Source organism: Corythoichthys intestinalis, chromosome 6 (genome assembly GCF_030265065.1).
Source record: "Corythoichthys intestinalis isolate RoL2023-P3 chromosome 6, ASM3026506v1, whole genome shotgun sequence".
NCBI lineage: Eukaryota > Metazoa > Chordata > Actinopteri > Syngnathiformes > Syngnathidae > Corythoichthys > Corythoichthys intestinalis.
In genome coordinates this window covers 18,366,592-18,389,600 of record NC_080400.1, presented here as the reverse complement: position 1 = coordinate 18,389,600, position 23,009 = coordinate 18,366,592, and the positions used below count along the sequence as shown (strand labels likewise).

At 39.6% G+C, this 23,009-nt stretch overlaps 1 protein-coding gene across 2 annotated transcripts; it reads left to right on the top strand.

The window, feature by feature from the left end:
* The first annotated feature begins 181 nt into the window (after positions 1-181).
* Positions 182-22,735, top strand: LOC130917398 (heterogeneous nuclear ribonucleoprotein L-like). Of its 2 annotated transcripts, XM_057838751.1 has the most exons (14): positions 248-349; positions 6,030-6,145; positions 6,574-6,811; positions 6,885-6,972; positions 7,968-8,062; positions 8,143-8,215; positions 13,963-13,995; positions 14,845-14,916; positions 15,473-15,720; positions 17,411-17,532; positions 17,604-17,805; positions 17,882-17,939; positions 21,966-22,079; positions 22,161-22,735. In XM_057838751.1, the coding sequence occupies exons 1-14, from the start codon at positions 272-274 to the stop codon at positions 22,217-22,219; spliced, it is 1,596 nt and encodes a 531-aa protein (XP_057694734.1). In that variant the 5' UTR covers positions 248-271; the 3' UTR covers positions 22,220-22,735. The 2 variants fall into 2 exon arrangements, with proteins under 2 accessions (XP_057694733.1, XP_057694734.1); XM_057838750.1 differs by lacking the exon at positions 13,963-13,995 and having other exon boundaries at positions 182-349; positions 22,161-22,654.
* The last annotated feature ends 274 nt before the right edge of the window (positions 22,736-23,009 follow it).

Genomic DNA, 23,009 nt, shown 5'->3' with positions numbered 1-23,009 from the left:
GATTTTAATGCGCAAAGTAACTAAAATAATTCAACGGTAATATCTGAGCTATTTTGAATCCCCATTGCGAGGAAATAGTTTCGGAATCGTGATTTCCTATTGGCCGAAACCCAAGTGACCTTCTGGTTGACATGGGTCTCAGCCTATCATAGATGACAAAGTGTGTTGCGGGGCGGGCATAAGGCAAGACGAGGGAGTCTCGTTTTCGACTCGGAGGCGTCCATTTTACATCAGCGACAATTTGCCACACTTCTTTTAAAACCCGAACAACATGGCAACTGCTGCGAGCCGATATTACAGCGAGGACGGCAGAGCAACCAAAAGACAGAAAACCGACGGAATGTCCACTGTAAGTACACAGTGTAGGTGCATTTAAGATTCGTCTACTTCGCACCCGAGAACGACATTTTTAAAAAATGCACACAGCCGCGCTTTTGTCCAGTTTTATTTCCCGATGCCATGAAACGATACTCAAAATGTCTGCCTCGTGACGCCAATGGCCTTCCAAATTGCCCATTGTGTAGTGAAATAATGTAGAGCATATGGCGTTTTGCCTTCGCTGGGCTTATTCACAACTTCTGCTTTGTTCTCGTGCCGTTAGCTACGTAGCATTGTAGTTATCTGAAATACCAGCAGTTAAGTAATTAATTAGCCTTTGTTAAACAATGGCGAACATTTTGTTGTAGTGCAAATGCTTCTCAAACACTATCACTATATACCGTATTTACTTTATTCAGCTTGGTGTGCAATATTAACTTAATTTGTAAGTTAAGAGTTTTAAAGAGGTGGAAGCCGTGGAAAAACGCGACATTTACAGAGCTAGCTAACATCAACACTGGTAGCACTGGCGTGGCCAGACAATTTCCCTCGCATGCGTTAAAAAATATTCGTTTTTGAACAATTTACTCGCTGCTTCGATCCATGATTTAAAGAAAAGAACTAGACATTTGTGGTCCAAGTGATTTTGTCATTAAAAAAAAAAAAAAAAAAGCTCAAAACGAACTACAAACGATCGTGTCCCTCTGCTGGGTATCGTAAAACCTACAAGCACCAATAAGTCCACAGTTAATGTTATTAAGATGCACTACGACAATCAAAATTCAGAAATAGGGGTCCGAGGGCCGATGCGTATTGTTGGAATTTATTTACGCTAGGGCTGAACGATATCAGGGGAAAAACTTACATTGCGACTTTTTAGGGGTTTGCGATATATTGCAATATTAAAACTACAAGAATTTTTACCAGATGACTTGAATAGCTTTGTTTGGGAAGACTTTGGTTGACTCACCATGACTACATTGTATTCATATACAACCCCCAGCAAAAAGTATGGAATCGCCCTTCTCGGACGAGCACTCAGACATTTTATTATGTAGAACAAACTCTGATAAAAAGCTTGAAAAATAATGAATTAGTTCAAAAGAGCAACTCTTTAGCATACAGAAACACTAAAATAATGAATAAAAACATTTATGGTGGTCAGTAATTGTTACTTTTATAGAGCAAGTGCAGGGAAATAAATATAGAATCGCTCCATTCTGAGGAAAAATAGATGGAATCATGAGAAACAAACAAAGACATAACAATCAAAACACATCTCTAGTTTTTAGTTGCACCGCCTCTGGCTTTTATGACAGCTTGCAGTCTCTGAGGCATGGACTTGATGAGTAGTCTTCATCAATTTGGTGCCAACTCTATTTGATTGCAGTTGCCTGATCATCCTTGCAGGGCGGAGCCTTGCTGTGGACTACTTTTTTCAATTTCCACCACAGGTTTTCAATAGGGTTGAGTTCTGGGCTATTTGCAGGCCATGACATTGACTGGATAAGTCTTTCTCCAAGGAATCATTTAACAGTTTTAGCTCTGTGGCATGATGCATTGTCATCTTGGCAAATATAAACTTGTGCCTTTGTTGAAGATTTAACCACAGCCATCTCCCCAGTACGTTTGCCTGACATGCAGCCCCATATCATCAAGGACTGAGAAAATTTTGATGTTTTCTCCTGGCAGTCATCTTTGTAAATCTCACTGGAACGGCACCAAACAAAAGTTCCGGCATCATCACCTTGTCCAATGGAGATTCTTGACCCATCACTGAAAATAACCTTCACCCAGTCATTCACGGTTCATGATTGCCTCTCCTTAGCCCATTGCAGTCTTGTTCTTTTCTGTTTAAGTGTCAATGATTTTTGTAACTATGACTGTGTGCCTTTCATTCAAAATAATTGCAGTAATATTTCAGTGTGCCCTCTGCTTTATCTATTTTCAGGTTAAAATAAACAAAAATTGAACAGTTTTTTCCCCCTCCCCAAAAAATGCGGAATGCACACCAGAAAGAGCATCTGAACTCACACAAAGTATTCTGAAAATGATTGTCCGGGATATTGCAATTCATGTTAACATTTAGAACAATATAAACATACCACAAAAAGAGTAAGAATTGTTTTGACTCCTGTTAAAAAGGTGAAGTCACAGTTGCCACGTTTACATGGAGCCAAATATTCCAATTACAATCGGAATATTTGTTCAAACCGAATAAATGTGTTCCATATAAACACCTCATTCGGAATGAACAGGCCCAAACCGAATGGAATTTCATTCCGATTCACAGAGGTGGAATATTCCTTTTCCCAAACCGATTAGAAGTAAAATTATATCATGTAAACAGGGAAGCGGAATGGTGTCTGGTTGCGTTCTTTCTGCACATGCTCCGTACTGACGTGGTGATGTCACTTTGTGACGTAAGTAACGTCACTTGCAACATGGCTTCCAAGCACAGCGCACCAAATTGGAGTCCGGCGGAAAGATTGTATTTAATTCAAACTTTAAAAGAATTGAATATAATTGCTCGCTCAGACGGGCGTAAAACGAGGAACAGTGAACTATTTAAAAAAGTTCACGAGAGGTTACACGAAGCCGGAATAGACCGGAGCGTTGACCGGATTAGAAACCGGTGGAAAACCGGCTACTACAAGGCAAAAGAGCAAAACAGCAGAAGCGGATACGACCCCACAAACACAACAAGTGGGTTAAAGTTAAAACAGCAGCACTCCGACGATAGATCTCCATGTTTTGCAACGTGACGCTTTGTTTTGATTAATCTGCGCATGTCAGATGGCAGTTGTCAAACGTCCTTTCGGAATAAAGGTAGTCACATGTAAACGCTGGATCGGAATAGATGAAGTGACATGTAAACAGCTGATCTGAAATTTCCATTCGGAATGATTTGAATCGGTATGAATAAAAGTCAGCATGTAAACGTGGCTACTGTTTCCGTATACTTTTTTTTTTTTTTTTTTTTTTTTTTGCACTAATTTCAGCAATTTGACCTCATTGTTTGTGATTTATTATTGATATTTATGTTATTTAGTTATACGTTAATAAAGAATTTAGGTGTTCCAAAATGTATTTTTGTGAATTAATAAGCTTCAACAAAAATGTCATTATTAAATTAGTTAAAATATATATATATATATATATATATATTAGGGCTGTCAAACGATTAAAAATTTTAATCGAGTTAATTACAGCTTAAAATTAATTAATCGTAATTAATCACAATTCAAACCATCTATAAAATATGCCATATTTTTCTGTAAATTATTGTTGGAATGGAAAGATAAGACACAAGATGGATATATACATTCAACATACGGTACATAAGGACTATTTGTTTATTATAACAATAAATCAACAAGATGGCATTAACATTATTAACATTCTGTTAAAGCGATCCATGAATAGAAAGACTTGTAGTTCTTAATAGAAAAATGTTGTACAAGTTAGAGAAATTTTATATTAAAACCCCTGTTAATGTTTTCGTTTTAATAAAATTTGTAAAATTTTCAATCAAAAAATAAACTAGTAGCCCGCCATTGTTGATGTCAATAATTACTTACTCAGTGCTCATGGATGCCTATAAAATCAGTCGCACCCAAGCGCCAGCAGAGGGCGGCAAAACTCCATAAAACACAACAAGTGAGCGTTTCAATGTGTACTGTCATTTAAAACTCTGAGCGGGGCATCTGCGTTAATTGCGTCAAATATTTTAACGTGATTAATTTAAAAAAATAATTAACGCCCGTTAACGCGATAATTTTGACAGCCCTAATATATATGTATGTATATATGTATATATATATGTATATATATATTAGATTAGTCGACTAATCGTAAAAATAGTTGGCTGACTAATCGGGAGGAAATCGGGACAGCCCTAATTTCTTTCAGTGTTTCTGAATGCCAAGGAGTTGCACTTTTGAACTAATTCATTATTTTTTCAAGCTTTTTATCAGAGTTTGTTCTACATATTAAAATGTCTGAGTGAGTGCTCATCCGAGACTGGTGATTCCATACTTTTTGCTAGGGTTTGTAACACAGTTTACTCCAGGCTAAGGGGATTCATCTTTGAATTATGAAGATTGATGAATATAAAAGGCATCCAGGAGGCCATGTCTCTGCACACTTGCTGCTTTTATGAAGCGATAGGACTATTGCGCTAGCACATATCGTGATGGTGATGTTCAAGCGATATACTAGTATTGTACAGGCCTAATTTGTTTTGGAAGTCCCTAAGTACCCAAATGAGGCCCAGGAAGACTGTTTCCTTCACAGCGCGTTCGTTTATCACCATGTACAAGGGAAAAAAATGACACAAGACTACATGAATGACTCACACACTCGTAGATTGTCATTTGTTCCGTCTCTATTGATATTCCTGAGATATTGACATACAAGATACAGGATCGTGGCTGATATTCCGCTTCCCTGTGTGTGAACAGTTACAGGAAGTATCAGTGCTGCTCCTCAGTTTTCTACGTATATACTATAATATAATAAGATGTGGTCATTCATTATCTAATGATGTACGTATATGCATGGCCTCAGATCTGGCAGCCCATAGGTCGCAGTAAATCATGATGGGCGCCGACCTGAAAATAACCTTGCAATTTTGTACTTTTCACTGCTGAAACTTTTATGCTGAGCTAAGCAAATGTACCTCGAGGTCCCAGTATGTTAGATTTGCCTGGGAACGTGACCTGTGTACTTATGTGTTAGTATTTCTGCTCTTTATTTTTAACAATTCGTTTAGTGGCTTGCTTTGCATTACAATTAGGGCTGCAGCTATCGCCTATTTTAGTCGTCAAGTAAGCGATGAACTAGTTAGTTCGAGTAATCGGATAAGGAACATAAAAAATACCAGCGTGGTATTAAAAAATTTATAAATGAGGATCAAAGTACAACAAATGAACAATTGGCTTACTTACTTAGCAGAAGTCCGCTAGCTTAAATGCTATTTTTTTATTTTTATTTTTACAATGCTCTAATCAAATGGTTTAAACACTTATTCCCACAAAAAACAGCAAATATATCCAAACTAAATTACAAACGCATTAAAAAACATTGGCTCAAACAACTTCCGTTGGTGTTAACAGGAAGCAGCTGGATTCAACCATGTGAAATGAGTTATGTATATTCATTGTTGCCACAAGAAGGCAGTGTATTCACCCAAATCAATAAAACTCAATTTAAACACTTTCAAAACAAACCATTACAACGCCACTTTAATTAAATGAATACTCGAAGCAGAAAATTTTAATTCACATCTTTTTTCTAATCGAATTACTCGAGTTAATCGATTAATTGTTGCTGCACTAATTGATTGATTTGAATATTGTATCTTTTAGAATATTATTAAAGGAAATCATGGAATTTATTTAATCATGTCCTAATTATCATTGAATATGTACTTTAAGTTATGTGTGTACTTGTAATGTACTGCTTTGCCTTTTTTTTATTATATCCTAATAATAATCAGTAATTACTGTATATTTCCTACAGTATACATTCCAAGAATATACTTTGCAAATTTCATTGTGATTGATTGTTACCATTCGCTAAAAGTCTCTCCCAGTCAAAATGGATTGGATGTCTAGCACTATCAAAGGCAGCCAATGATTTGAATGAGTGTCCAATAAGGGGTTGAATGTCCAATCTTGTCTTATGCTTATTTTCAATTTCTATAATAGGGCTACGAAGACCCCCACAAGACCCTTCCATCTGTTGTGGTACACGTCCGAGGACTGGTGGATGGTGTTACGGAGGCAGACCTAACAGAGTCCCTGCAGGAGTTTGGAGCCATTAGGTGAAGAAACTACGCATTAAATTTCATAGTTTTGATGAAGGAAAACATCAGTCAACCAGCTCCTTCACTATGAAAGGAAGTTATAACGAATAAAGTTGTTTAGATTTTTTAGACAATTGTGAAATTTGCAGAAGGTTTGTCAGTATTGAATCTTATTAGAATCAATTATCTTTCCAATCAATCATTCCAGTCTGTACACCATTCCATGGTATTGAATTTAGGCTCCTCTGGACAAAAGGAATGTTAAGTGAAACTTAACCCATTTTTCATGATTTACTCAGGATACAAATTGAAACACTATATTTTTTTATGATGACAGGGTTTGAGCACTGGGGGGAAAAACCCCTACCATGGCCATAATATAAAAAATAAAATTGAATCACTGGATCTTGTGGACTGACCATTTGTAACTTGTTTCTACCCAAAAGCTATGTAGTGTTGATGCCAAAGAAGCGGCAGGCGCTTGTGGAATATGAGGACATGAACGGCTCCACCACGGCGGTGACCTACGCCGCTGACAACCAGGTGTACATTGCAAGCCACCCGGCCTTCATCAATTACTCCACTAGCCAGAAAATTTCTAGACCTGGTGACTCTGACGACTCGAGGAGTGTCAACAATGTCCTTCTTCTAACAATCATGAACCCCATCTACCCTATCACCACGGTGAGAGAGTGAAAACCAAAAGACTTGGTTTCATCTTTGCCATCTCAACAACCAATCATGTCTTTCCCTATAGGAGGTTCTCTACACCATCTGCAACAACTGCGGCCCTGTACACAGAATTGTCATCTTTAGGAAGAACGGCGTGCAGGCGATGGTGGAATATCCTTACAGAACGTTTTGAAAACCCAACTCGCAATCATTTACTTTAACAAGAGCTCTGTAATATTTGTTGCATTGAGTTGGCATCTCCCAACCAAAACTGCGTAAATGGAAATAGAAGAATATACTGATAGTCGACGTCCTAATTTATCAGTGTTGTTTTTGGCAGCCCTATTGACTTTCGTCTTAGTCTTTAGAACAAAAATACTTATTACTCTGTCATTTGTTAGTCATTGCTTAATGTGTTTGTCGTGGTCTAGTTTTTGTCAAACTTTGCGCAAAATTATTAGTCCAAAAATTTATGAATAAATGAAGTGTTTATTCCAAAATGTTAGGAACAACTTTGACGGACAAGCACATATTGTAGCTTCTACAACAACAACACGTGATGATAATACACACTCGGCTGGAAAACGGTATATTCAATTAATTATACCTAACTGGAAGCAACAAACTGTATGTTGTGTAAAAAGTCGTCTGAGAGTTTAAGATGACGCTCGCCATGCGAATGCTATGCTTAAGCTACGAGTTAGACGTCATTTAGTGATTATCACTCGGCACAGACCTTTAAAGGCTACACCAACATTGCATTTTCTGTCTTGCTAAGATAAGAAAAATCTCATCACGTGTTAAAAAAAAGCAAGCCTCGAGCATAGCCTAGCTTAAAGCCCATCCTAAACACATTTGAGGGGGAAGGCGCACAAGAGGAACACCACCCAAACACTGCTAAACAATGCAGGCGGACTTAGTACACGTACAACAAAAAATTTCAGACATTGTGAACATATGGCAGAAACTGTTGCATTTTCGTCTCATCGGACAAAAACTGGCATTCGTCTTTTTATGTTTTTGTCTCCCAAGTCAAATTTTTAGCTCGTTGTGTCATCGTCATGAAAAAAATAGTTTTCGACTTGGATTGTTGGACTAAGGAAGCAGTGCTGTCTTCAGTGTCACAGCATTCAGAGGACAAGTTGGCTCCTTAACTTCAGTGTTACATTTGACTCTGTGCAAAGCGCCCAGCGAGCCAAAGCTTCTCTCAATGGTGCCGACATCTACTCTGGATGCTGCACGCTGAAAATTGAATACGCCAAGGTAAACCCAGTACACCTCGATGTCTAATGTTCTTGAAAACGTTGGTCGTTAAAAAAAGTCATTGTGCTTTGTTTTCTTAGCCCACCCGGTTGAATGTGTTCAAGAATGACCAGGACACTTGGGACTACACGAATCCCAATCTAGGTAGCCCAGGTAACATGCACACAAACACTGACATTTTTACCAAAATGTGCTTAAGACAAACACAAACATCACAATGTCAACGCCACAAATCGTTTCACAAGTAGCTCTCACTTGATGTAGTCACCTCGCAGAGGAACATTACTATCTGCAACACAAAACACTGTTGTGAGTTTTAAACCCACAACTAGCCAGCGACTGTGTGGTGGGAATGTCAAAGCGGGATTTACTTGTTTTGTCACATTGTTATAGTTAGACTATAGTGTGGCTTTAAGTGGGTGGCACCTCCAAGGTCAAACGCTGAACATGTTGCCGTAAGATAAAATGGACTAACTAAAGTTTTTACACAAGTACAGCTATCATGACTGAGGAGGGGGTTGTCCCCCAAAAAGTACAAAATCTACCTGATTAATGATTCAAATACCATATTTTTGGACTATACGTCACACCTGAGTATAAGTTGCACCAGCCAAAAATGTGCATTGAAAAGGAAAAAACCATATAAGTCGCACCAGAGTATAAGTCGCATTTTTTGGGGGGGAAATTTATTTGATAGAATTTAATACCAAGAACAGACGTGTCATCTTGAAAGGCAATTTAAAATACAATAGAGAACAACAGGCTGAATAGGTGTACGGTATGCTAACATTACATGACGCTAGAAGTTAGGTTGGGCCTAAAAAAAATCCAGCTTCCCGACTGGCCTGTGGGTATTAAAAAGCCCGACGTGGCCCGAGCCCATCAATTAACTATATCAGCTTGCTCGAGCCCGAAAAAACCTGAAATTTTATGTTTTATTTGTGGGGATTAAGGAGAAGGAGGAAATGCGGGGATGTGATGTATGGTTACGTTTTGTGTGATCACGTTTGCGACGATGCTGGTTCAACTATGCATAATGATAACAAATTGAAGCCTATCTTTTGAAATTTTCTCATTCTCCCAGTTAAACAAGACTGTAAGATGGATATTCAATAAACATTTATATCTTTTATATTTGCGTGTCTGTTCTAACAGGCGATAGTGGATTTGACATTTTAATCTCGAGTTGGCAGAAAAAAACTGCAAGTTTTCTCAATGTTTGAATAGTCTACATATTTTTATGATCATTATAGATTTTCACAACGAAATAACGCTGGAAAAGTTTGTTAAATATATTTCTCGTATGAGACCAAAGCGCCACATTCGTTTACATTCAGCGAAGCCGACACAGGTTTCCGTATAACATCTTCAACAATTAATTTGAATCCTTTCCATAGCCCACGCCTACCGCAGTTGTTTGCTTCTCAATTCCCCCGTCTTTAGTTTGTTTTTCACTCCTATAGCTGCTCCATATCAAAAAGGAAATACCAGGATGCTCGCAGAAGGCGCCAGGGCGCGGGAGGGAAAGATTGAAAAGAGAGCCACTGCATTCAAGTGCGCAGGCATGCACAGCGCCTTCTCCGTTTGATCCAAATTATTTATTTCATTTAACATCCATGCATCGTTTTAGTATAAAAAAAATATATATATATATATATATATATTTTTTTTTTTTTTTTTTTTTTTTTTAAACAAAATTGGCAAGAGAGAAGTTGGTCCGACCCGACCGTAAATAATCACACATAAGTCGCTCCAGTGTATAAGTATCTGCCAAACTATTTGGGGGGGGGGGGGGGGGGGGGCTGCGACTTATTGTCCGAAAAATACAGTAAATGTATTGCAAATAGAAGTTGAATGTACATAAAAGCTTAAAAACAAACAGTCCTTAAAAGTCAATGTAAAGTTGAACTCAAAAGTAATTAAAACTGAACTGTACCATGGCAATTTCTTTCGAGTACTACTGGTGCTAAATGTGTTACGCTATTAAACTTTTTAACCATGCAAATAATTTGCATCCTTCACGCATTACAATAGTCAGTTGACCAGTGTAAGTAACAATTCTCATAAAATCTCAATCATCTGATTTCGAGTGTTGTTCAAGTTACTTTCGAAATGTAGAAATAAGGCCCTTTCACACATACCTAAACACCGTTAAAATCCCGGGATTTAAACGGGTAACCCTTGTGTGTGAAAGCAATTTCCTGGGTCGTCTGACACGGAGATTATGCGGACATTTACCGAGTCGCGTCTTAGTGTATTGTGTGGGACTTTCCCAGGAAGCGGTATGTGTGGAAAGCAGGTGTTCAATTCCCGGGTCACATCGCGATGGCTGATGACATCAATATCATGGCGAGCCGATTGTCATTTTCTCTTTCTTCGCAGTAAGACGAAAGCGGTAAACAAACATGGCAAGTATCAACATGGCAAACCGGAAATGGAAAAATTAGACTGAAAACAACGAAATTAAATTGCTGCTGGATCGTACAGCCGTGGAAGAGAGTCCGTCTTTGGAAATGTTAGGTGTATTTTGTTGCCGACGCTGACCAAAAATGACGTAATATCCGGGTTATAAAATCACGTCAGCCATCCACCCCGCACAGAGAGCGCCAAGTTGAGAACACAGGACAGGTCTGTGAAAGTGTCCAACGTGCATTATTGCCAGGATATCTCTTTATTTGTGGAAGCAATGACGTGGGTAAATCCTAAGTCACCTTACAGGGGAATTTACCAGGATACAAGTCTGAAAAGGGCTTTAGTTAGTTCTCTAAATAACAAATTATTACCCTTTCAATTACGAAAGTAACTACTTAAAGTTACTCTTGAAAATATAATGAAATAAAACCTGATTTTCTTAGACTTCACAGCAAAAGTTGCTGTGCAATATGAAATAAATAAACAATTATTATTAACTGAAGACATAGTCAACAAGACCTGCCAACTCTGTCAGACTGTCTCTGATTGGCTTATCCTGACGTCTTGCCCTATGCTAGCCAATCAATAACCTCTTCTTGGACGTGCTGTGTTCTAGTTAGAGTGAGAAGAGCTGTGTGGACTTAGAGGTTAGTCAACAGGGAATGACACAGATGGTGCTCTCTCGCAGGGAGCAGCAGAGACATTTGTAAAGTGACATGTTACACATGCATGGCGCTACAGGGGAAGACTTTTCACTTGGATCTCGTAACATAAATAACTTGGGCAAAAAGTAGTTTCGTTATGTAACCAAACGAATGTAAGGGTTAGTTCCAACTCACTTTTGAGTAAGGGTGTAACGGTACATGTATTTGTATTGAACCGTTTCGGTACGGGGTGCTCGGTTCGGAACGGAGGCGCACCGAACGAGTTTCTGACGTAATGTAACCCTTACTTTTCGAGACTGTGAGTCGATCGGGTTACAGTTTCTTTGTGTAGATTATATTTACTCCGCCTTCTCTACTATAATGAGGACCAAGACGGTAGGACAATTCTAACCCAGAAACGTCAACAGCGCGATACCGTGGCCGCCGCGAGAACACAGTGAAATGCGGGCGGCCATTGCACACCAGTCGCAGTGCAGCCGCGTGTTAGACGCCTCCCAGAAGCGGCTCAACGTGACGCACGCGGAAAAAACGACAGTTTATTACTTGACCCGAGACATGGCCCTCCTGCGTCAATACTACTAGCTAGGGTCGGGCAGACCGGAAGTCACTCGTGTAAAAATACGGTGGATCCGGTCGATTTTCAAACCAATATGCAATCGTAACCCACTTTTTGAGTCCATCAGATCTCTTGAGTGGTAGATCGGGGCACAGTTGACTTGTCTTTGTTGATTTACTGCTGTCTTCTGTGCTATAATAATAAACAACACGGCCCCGTGTTCAATACAAAACCCTCCTACAATAACAAAACAAGTAGGAACTAATATTCACATAGGAACTAAAGTTATACAACATAAAATATACAATATAAATGAATACTACATCACATTTGTAAAATATAAACACATAATAAATAATAGCCCATTTAAATCAAATGAAATGAGCTAAAACACCTGTAATGAAATAATAATACACAGATCTTGCTTACACAATTTATTAATTTCTGTGTGACGCTTTAACTTGAGAAAATCCACCAATAAAGCTTTTGAAAACCGTTCGTAAGAAGAAAAATTATTCATTGAGGCGTTTCATTTGTAAAATACATGTTAGAATCTTTGTCATTGGGATTTTCTCTTTAGCACAGGACTTATTTTATCTTTCAGAAAGAAAGCTGACCAATACGCGGGGTCTGAAAGGCAAATTGTTGTTGGATTATTATCTTTAAATACTTTTTGAGCAGAATTCTAGCTTTGTATAGTCTAATGTTCCTATTGTTGAAAGCAAAAAAGTGTGTAATAAACAACTAGCACATTTATATTTTGCATTTTGTTTTCTTACTGTACCGAAAATGAACTGAACCATGACCTCAAAACCGAGGTACGTACCAAACCGAGATTTTTGTGTACCGTTACACCCCTACTTTTGAGAGAAAATTATCATTTTTAATGCTTCAAATATCAATGGTTTGGGAAAAAAAAAAAAAAAAAAAAGGATTCAGGTAAGGGGCAGTAGACTTTATAGGTTCCACTATATATATCGCCAGATTTAATGTGTTTTCTGTCTTAAAAGGCAGGAAGGTGGGGTTGGGCATCTTTTAAACAAAAAAAAAAAGCCCTGCTTTTCTCCAGTTAGCCTTTCCGGAGGGTGCATTTATTATGGCCCACTTTGCGCTGGCATTCTCGCACACAGAGCTGCATCTTGTCAAATGTGCACACCTATCTTTAACATGTTTTCCCCCTATAGTCTTTTTCTGGAAACACAACCGATCCCTGACAGTTACATTCGGACACAAATCACGCTAAATGCACAGGAGGGGAAGCCACACATCCTGACATCACTGCCCGTCACCTTGTGTTCTTCACCGAGGACACAACCGCTTTTACACGCCCCTCGGTCGAGGACCGTATTTCCCATCGCTCACTGCTCCGCACCGGAGCCTCGACGACAGCGCACACGTCTACAAGGCGCCGAGCTACGCTTGGTCCCAGATACACCGAGCCGCTCCAAAAGCTTCAACACCACACCCTCCCACCACCCCAAAACGGAGACTTGACACCAGTGAGGACAACACATCCACCCAAAACAGACAAAAAAAGGGCCACACTGATGCGCCAACAACACACACCGCAACTGATCCGAGCACGGAGAGCCGACTGATGAAGACACTGCTGACAACACCAGAACAGAACACGCAGGCCCATTTCTGCTGACTCAGCCTAGTCCGTCTCTACATGCCTCCTTGTATCGATGCTTTGTCTCCCATCTTTCAGAGTCTAGAAGGCGGCTAAGTCCTTCCGCGTGAGGCCGCATTGCCTCGGAGGCCGGCCTCCCTTCCCTCTCTCCGTAAGCGGACTGTTCCAAAAAGCGAACGAAAGGGGGACCTGCCTGAAAGCGGGAGCGAGCGGCGCTCGTTAAGACGCCGAGGTGGCCAGTTGTTTCTATCTCCCTCCCGCTAAAGAGGCAATGGGTGAAATGAGTAACGGAGTGGTGAAACTACCGCAGCCTTCCTTCCGTCCTCTGTGTGTTCGCATGCAGTAAGTAACACAAGAAGCCTCCTCAGCACCCAACATGGCCGCACATCACTTTGTTTTTTTGTTTTTTGTTTAAATAAAAAAAAAATTTTTTTAACTCTCCGGATGGCCACCATGTTCAGATTCCCCTCTCTTGACGACAACCTTGTAACTGAGGTGCTGGAAGCAAAAGCCTGATCCGGGCTGTTGCCACACTGCTTACTGCCATTTTGTCTTAAATGACCCCCACCCATTTTGGTAACGTTGTGACCGTGTAATATGGCCTCTGAATGTGTGTGATTGTGTACCCACACAGATGGCGACGCAGACGGCATTGGGAGCAACACAGGTGTGTGTTTTTTTTTGCCACAAGTGTATAGCATTTGTCTTGCTCTTGATTGACCGTTTCATCCCACCCCTGCATACATCACCCACCCAACCCAAGCGCCCCTACTAAGAGCTACGACCACCCCCTCGGCTTAAATTAATCCCTTATCACACTGCAGTTTGTTTGTTTTTTGGTGGCTTGGCGCAGGGATGACGGCGCCTCGATACAAGCTTGCCTATATTTGGATTGGGAAGCGGTTGCTTAGGTAGTAACATGCACTCTGAAATCACTCCACCAACCCCTTCTCAATTGGGTGCACCTACTGACATCACAGCACCGTCGTTCCGGAAAACAATGTTCAAAGCAAGACACAGCATCGTGACAACAAACACTCAACCTGCGAAACGGTATTCAAACATTGCACCTTTGCGGCACATCTGCAATGCTGGGTTCATTAAGACGCGCTGTGGCCTTATGAAGAGTTTGGTGCAAATGGGAGAATATGGCCGTGAAGGGAACAAACACTGAAAAGGGACTTATCTTTAAAATAATAGTTGATATCAGCTAATGTTTCATTCCCCTTTTGGTACTCCTGGTTAAGGAGGAGGCGGGGCGAACAGTGGCTCAGTTGCATGACAAGTCCTGATCTATATGGCCTGTTTTGACTGAAGCATGTCACTTTTTTAAAACAATTTTTTTAGCTGTGTGGCTGTTTTTGTAGGTATGTTTGTTAAATTTTAGCGTGTAGGTGTATTTTTTGGTTTGTATTAGTATTTATTATGTGTATGCATTTGTGTTGATGTGATTTAGTCTAGACTTCCACTCACACCTGATAACGCCTTTTTTTGTTTTGTTTTGTTTTCGTCTCAGATGACATGAGTGGCAACTCCAACAAGCGTCAGCGTCAGCCGGCCTTGCTGGGCGACCACCCCCCAGATTACGGTGAGACACTAATAAAATGATTCCCCATCTAACAGTGTTGTTTTTGGCAGTGTTTTTAATTTTGTCTTTAGTCTTTTAGATAAAATACTTATTAGTCTTAGTCATATTTCAGTCATTTAAAAATGTGTTGGTCTTCATGTAGTTTTCATCTGTAAAAAATTCAAAGGTTTTAGGCAGTGTTGTTTTCATCAACAAACGTTTTTTTTCATGACGATGACGCGCTGAAAACGTGCCTTGGGAGACTAACACATAACAAGATGGATGCCAGTTGTCGTCTGATGGTATGAGAACGAGATGAAAATTCGCCAGAGTTTCCATCATAAATTCACAATGTGTGATATTTTGTTATTGTAAGTGTAGTTTAGGTATCACGCATTTAACAGTGTTTGGTCGTGTCACTCGTGAAGTCACCCAAGACGCGTTTTTAGCTCGTCATAGTCATATAGTTTTTGTCGACATTTTTTCGTCATCTTTGACTCAAACAATGTTCTGCACGTGCGCAATTTGTTACCTATCACTCTAAGCCATGCTGTTTTTTCTCCCTCCTCTCAATCAGGTGGTAGTTACCACGGCTACGAGGAGAGCTACGGCTCTTCGCCCTACGAGAGCCGCCGCATGGGACCCCCGATGAGGGGCCGTGGTGGGAGAAACTATGGGCCCAGCTATGGCCCCCCACCACCTCCCCCGGGCGAGTACGGAGCCCACGCAGACTCACCGGTGGTCATGGTGTACGGACTGGAACCGTCAAAGATGAACGCTGACCGTGTCTTCAACATCTTCTGTCTCTATGGCAACGTGCAGCGGGTCAGTACATTATATTTCAGGGTTTTCCAAATTACGGCCAGCGGGCCAACTGCATGGGTTAAAGTTGTCCGTCTCAGTGACAGAATTCTGTCAGCAGGAGGCGCTGCCGGATGGTAATGCATGAGAAATGTGGCCTATGACTCATTTTACAAGCATTAGTGATTGTTAGTTGTTTTTTTAATCCCGTGTTATGTTTTTTTGTACAGTAGGTTTGTTGTGTTGTTACGGCCCTCTGCTAGCTTTTAGCTTCTATTGTTATAAGCCATTAAGGTTGAGCTATTCAATCTAAAAGAATCCATTTTGTACATGCAATTTGCCCATGATCACTTCCTAGTTCTTATTTTTGTCATTGGGCTTTGCGATAACAAAAATTCAAAATAGTCATTGATGAATTCTTATTGGGCCCATTTTCACTGATTCACAAAAAATGCCGCGGATTGCAATAGCCCTTTTATCTCCAAAATGGACAAATGCATCAAGTTGACTAGGGTTGTTCCGATCATGTTTTTTTGCTCCCAATCCGATCGTTTTAGTTTGAGTATCTGCCGATCCCGATATTTCCCTATCTGATTGTTTTTTGTTTTTGTTTTTTTTGCTCCCGATTCAATTCCAATCATTCCCGATAATTTTTCCCGATCATATACATTTTGGCAATGCATTAAGAAAAAAATGAGTAAAACTCGGACGGACATATACATTCAACATACAGTACATAAGGACTGTATTTGTTTGTTATGACAATAAATCCTCAAGATGGCATTTACATTATTAGCATTCTTTCTGTGAGAGGGATCTACGGATAGAAAGACTTGTAATTCTTAAAGGATAAATGTGACCTTGTATATTGTGACTAAATATTCCATTTAGTGTATTTGTTGAGCTTTCAGTAAATAATACTGTAGCCATTTAACTTCTGCCCAAATGCATGATGGGAAGTGCAACCATGACTGTGCGTAGTGGTACCAACTGGTATATCTTCTCTGCGTTGGGAAATAAAAAAGGGTGTTAAGAAAAAGATCAACTACTGGTACTACCTTTCTTCCCCACATGGCTTCCCACGATAGTTCTAATGGTTGGTAGAGGGATTGTAAGGATTTAAAAAAAAAAAAAAAAAAAGCTTCAAAAGCTGCCAAAATTCACTCTACTCATTTAACGTTGCCTTTTAACTCTATGTATACGTAAAACGGTGCCATTATAGATTGGATGCGACAATGCGTGAGTGGGTAGTGCAGCGCATGCATTAATAGCGTTAAATATTTAAAAGTTATTACCGCTGTTAACACGATAAATTTGATAGCCCTAATTAAAGCCAAAACTAAAGACTCTGGATGAGTGTAAGACATTTTGTCTGTAACGTTAAATACAATTAGAAAACGATTTAATTAAAAAATATATATTTTTTTTTAAAAAGGCGTGTCCGATATTTTTTTGCCGATTCCGATACTTTGAAGATGATGTGATCAGACCTGACCGATCGGCATCCGGATCGATCGGGACATCTCTAAAGTTGACCTCAATCGTTGTCAGTGTCGGCCAGTGAAAATGGTAGGATTTGAAGAAGACCCTAGGATCCTTTTGCTTTTTTTTTTTTTTAAAGAAGCCTTTCGAGACAAAAACATCCCTATCAAAAGTTGAATACCTGCGTATTGTAGCCCATTCACATCCTACTTAAAGTGCATACTCTTCACAGGTGAAATTCATGAAGAGCAAGCCGGGCGCCGCCATGGTGGAGATGGGCGACTGCTACGCCGTGGACCGTGCCATCAATCACCTCAACAACAACTTCCTGTTTGGGCAGAAGCTCAACGTTTGGTGAGTAGCCGCAGCACAGTAGCATACATATTTTTTGCACATAATGTAAAGATCTGATTCGGTGGCCGCAGCGTGTCCAAGCAGCAGGCCATCGTGCCCGGGCAGTGCTACGAGCTGGAGGACGGCTCTAGCAGCTTCAAGGAATTCCAGGGCTCGAGAAACAACCGCTTCACGTCACTCGAACAGGCGGCCAAGAACCGCATCCAGCACCCTAGCAACGTGTTGCACTTCTTTAACGCCCAGCCCGATGTCACGCAAGATATATTCGCCCAGGTGAGGAAAAAAATGACAAACGCCAGCGCTTTTTAAGAGAAGCCACCTTGACCTGCGCGTTTTCTTTTGCTGTCAGATCTGCGAGGACATCGGCGTCAAGAGTCCCATCAACGTCAAAATGTTCACAGGCAAAAGTAAGACGTTTTTGTTGTATTGGTCGCCATTTCAAAAACACATTTTTGCAATTAGCAGAGTTGATAATAATAGGGTAATTTTCTTTCAAAACTTTTGACAATGGAGCCAAAAAACAGATTTGTGAAATACTTTTGTGTCCGCAGTCACATTCACTACTTCCGAGTCAAAATGGAATTGACGTCTAGCGCTGTCAGTGGCAACCAATGAATTGAGAAAGACGTGACCCGAAATCTACAGGAAGAAACCTAGAAATGCCCCAAATTGAACAGGAAGTGACCTGGAAATATCCCAAAATCAACAGGAAATGATACAAAATGTTCAGGAAGTGCCCCAAAATCTACGCGTAGGCACTGACAACGATAGACGTCCATTTGACTTAAACTGGGAGGAATGGCTGTGACTGCTCATATTTCAGTGCTGTTGACTGCGCTAGACGTCCAATCCATTTGGACCGGGAGGGGTGAATGAACGAATGGATTGGACTTCTAACATAATCATTGGTAGCCAGTGAGGTGTCTAAAAGTAAACCAGGCCGACACACATGAGATGACACGCAAACAAAATGAGTTTGACAACACTGATTAGACACATTTGTCATTTATTGTTAGATAAATTAAACATTTTAGATATTTTTAACTCATTGAATTCATTGACGGCAATAGTAACCCAATCTAATGTTGACTGAGTGTGTGGGTGGAGGGGGCGTTACTCTAGTCAAAATGCTCACTCATCAAAGGCTGCATACGCTGCCAGCCCTTCCAGTTCAAATGGATTAGACGTCTTACCACCGTCGGTGACTGGCAATGATGATTCAATATATTCCTAAACAAAGTATTAACCTTTTTTTTTTCTTCTAACATTAGGATGACAAAACTTCAATTAGAGGTTGACTGATTCGTGATTTTTCAAAGGCTGATACAGATTTTTCTCAAATATTTTCAGCCTATCGCCGATGACATCAATTTTCTCCTCTCGTAACTAGGGTTGTTCCGATCGTGTTTTTTTGCTCCCGATCCGATCGGTTTTAGTTTGAGTATCTGCCGATCCCAATATTTCCCGATCCGATTGCTTTTTTTTTTTGCTCCCGATTCAATTGCAATCATTCCCGATAATTTTTCCCGATCATATACATTTTGGCAATGCATTAAGAAAAAAATGAATAAAACTCGGACGAATATATACATTCAACAAACAGTACATAAGTACTGTATTTATTTATTATGACAATAAATCCTCAAGATGGCATTTACATTATTAACATTCTTTCTGTAAGAAGGATCCACGGATAGAAAGAATTGTGACTTTGTATATTGTGACTAAATATTGCCATCTAGTGTATTTGTTGAGCTTTCAGTAAATGATACTGTAGCCATGCCCAAATGCATGATGGGAAGTGGAACCATGACTGTGTGTAGTGCTACCAATTGATATATCTTCTCTGTGTTGGGATATAACATAAGGTGTTAAGAAAAAGATCAATTGCTACCTTGCTTCCCCACATTGCTTCCCACAATATTTCTAATTGTTGAGAGACGGATTGTAAGGCTTTAGCCAATTAAAAAAGGGTCCAAAGGCTGCCAAAATTCACTCTACTCATTTTACGCTGCCTTTTATCTCTCTATATAGGTAACACGGCGCCATTACAGAATGAGCGCGACAATGCGTGAGTGGGTCGTGTAGTGCATGCATTAATTGCGTTAAATATATTAACGCGATACATTTTTTTAAAAAATTAATAAACCGACGTTATCGGGATAAATTTGATAACCCTACCTTAAGCCTAAAAAACTAAAGACTCTGGATGAGTGGAGCATATTATGTCTGCAACGTTAAATACCATTAGAAAATAATTTAATTAAAAAATATATATACAGTGGTACCTCTACATACGATCACTTCGACACACGATCTTTTCGACATCCGACGTAAAATTTGAGCCGCCATTTGTTTCTACATCCGACGAGTTGCTCGAAATACGACGACATGACAGCACTGCAAACGAACGCACGGTGGATTTTCTTGTGTGAGAAATCAACACAGTTTTCAAAAAAAGTTGATACAGTTGGAGAAACAAGGAAAAAAGTGATGCTTACCTTTGAAATGAAGATGCAAGTTATAGAAAAATATGAGCTTGGGGTGCGCGTCCCTGAACTGGCTCAACAATACAGCTCCATGGTCCTCTTCCGACCACCGTTCGCCACTATTTATAAGTTAAGGTGACAATTATTATTGTGGTAACATTGCCAAGGAAATCGCCAGCTTCGTCACGTTTTTATCATTTATTTAAGAACTTATCCAACACAAAACGCCCATTGTCTTAAGCAGTTGACTGCTCTCAAGAAAACGAAAGTATTATCTCTACCGCACCGACCTATCTCACTATGACGTCAGCTTCGCGGTGCGTTCAGGGACAGTAAAAAGTGTCCGCCATATTAGAATCCAATTCGTTACATTATTTACAGGAATAATTATTAATTATTCTTATTATTATTATATTATTCTGACTTATTTATTTATAACTTATTTGTTTTTCTATGTTTAATTGCCATTTGTAACAGTGCCAGCAGTATTTATTAAGAATTTAGTGTATGTTTTTAGGCTTTGGAACGAATTAATGGAATTATAATGTATTCCTATGGGAAAATCCTGCTCGACATACGACCATTTCGACTTACAAACAAGGTCCTGGAACGAATTAAATTCGTATGTAGAGGTACCACTGTACTGTATATTAAAAAAGCATGGCCGATGTTTTTTTGCCAATTCCGATACTTTGAAAACGACGTGATCCGACACTATCGATCGGGACATCTCTACTCGTAACCTCAAATTTCTTTGACCAGGGTCAATATTTTCCTGAAAATTATGTCTGTAGAGACGTTCGTAAGTAGAAGTACCACTGTATTTTGTCCTTCTAAACGTGCTAAATGAAAGACACTTTTTAAAAAATCTTGTATTTCTAAAATATTTACTTCCATGGCCATATTCTAGTCAGCTGTTACTAAGCAGATTTAATAACCTAGAGACAAAAGGTAGGTATTCATCTTCACCTGTATTAAAATATCTGCAGTATATAAAATCATTATTTGTCGCAAGGAAGATTTAACTTTAATGCAGTGCTTTTGTTTTTTAACCCTTATATGGCACTCGAGTCACTGGCTGCCATTGACGGCGGTAGACGTCAAATCCATTTAGAATGGGAGGAGGTGAATGAACGAACTTTCCAAATGGATTGGACCTCTAGCGCCGTCAATGGCATGCAATGAGCTAAATACTAGGCGTGTAATGGTACACTAAAATGTCATTTTGATTTCGTTTCGGTACGAGAAGGAAAAAAAAAAATACTAGAATGGGAATTTTTTACATAAAGCTTAATCTTCGAGTTAGCGGGGGTTTAATTAGTGGGTGGAGTTGATTTCAACAAATTCCATGCAGTTTGTGAGTTATGTGTTATTTTCAGGGCTCCGGTCAAGCTAGCTAAGCTAAGCTAGCGCGAGTCAATCGTGCCTGCCTAGCATACCAATTAGAAACAACTTATGCACAGATGAGAATCACCGAAGACCCATGCAATCAAAAGCACGAGTGGCCGAAACATTCCGCTCTATTGTGTTAGCATTTTGCATCCAAAAAATATACTAGTACTCCTAAAAAAAATTAGCATATTGAGAAAAAGTTCATTATTTTCTGTAATGTACTGATAAATATTAGACTTTCATATATTTTAGATTCATTACACACAACTGAAGTAGTTCAAGCCTTTTATTGTTTTAATATTGGTGATTTTGGAAAAAAAAAAAAGTCTATAAAAGCCAAAAATCACCGCTTGCATGGCGAGCGTCCGCCTTTCTAAACTTTAGCCACATGTTGTTTTTTTTTTTGTTTTTTTTTTTCTTACCCGTCGATGGTATGTTGTCCCCTTCGACACATTTATGTCATCGATGAAGTCGTCTAGTCGGGACATCTCAATTCTAGTGTCCACTCATCACATTCCACGGATTACTTTACTCTTCCATTTCCTCAATCAGGTGGCGCTTCTGCCCCAAGCGATCGCAGCGCTTCGGGCCTGCTAGAGTGGGATTCCATGAACGACGCCATGGAGGCCCTGGCCTTGATGAACCACTACCAGATGAAAAACGCAAGTACGTGCTGCACTATTTTTTTCCTCCCGTGAGTTTTCGATTCCCGATGTCTTTGCTAATCCCGATGTCTTGCGGTTACAGCCGGTCCGTACCCATACACCCTCAAGCTGTGCTTCTCTACCGTTCAACACACCAACTAAACGATGCTTGGAGTCCACATGGTTATCCAAGAACTGTTGTGAGACTGTCCAATGTGTTATTGAAATGTCACAGTGCTTTATACTCAAAGTAGGCGAGTCATTAGTCTGAGGTTCGACAATGTGCTTGTTACACCTAAAACTGTTTTATTTAAGTTGGTTGTGACAATTTTGTTGCCTTTTTTTAAAAAAAGAACACACATTTTAATCGCTGCCTCTTGAGGTCTATGTCAAGTCTAACATGCAGAGTTGTAAGGAATTCTGTGGCTTAAAAGTGGAAAGTCTTTTTTTTTTTTTTTTTTTGGTGTTACCAAGTACAAAAACATTAGCAATAGAATACCATTTATTGTCATTGTACATCGTTCAGTTTTCTCCTGTTAAGTGCATACAGTTCATGTCATTAAAAAGAAATGAAAGTTGGAATTAAAATTTCATTTTATTTTTGCTCTATTTACATGTACAGAATACTTATAATGTACTCGATAGTCTGTTAATCAGCATTAACCACATGATCACATTTTTAGTAGATGTCTGCTTAGCAGAACAGCAAATGTTGTCCTTAGAATACTCTTTAAGCAACACTAGGTTACTTTTCAACCTTTATAAAATATCTTAACATTTGTTGTAATATGTCGACTGAGACCTTTTATATTTTGAGGGGGCTTTGTATCGCTTTCACCGGTCCTAACTTTGAGGAGGGTGGCAGCAACCCTGCCACACAAAAAAAAACTACAAATTTGCTGACTGCTTTACGGCATACTTGACTTCCCCCTTTCCCCATTCATTTATGAAG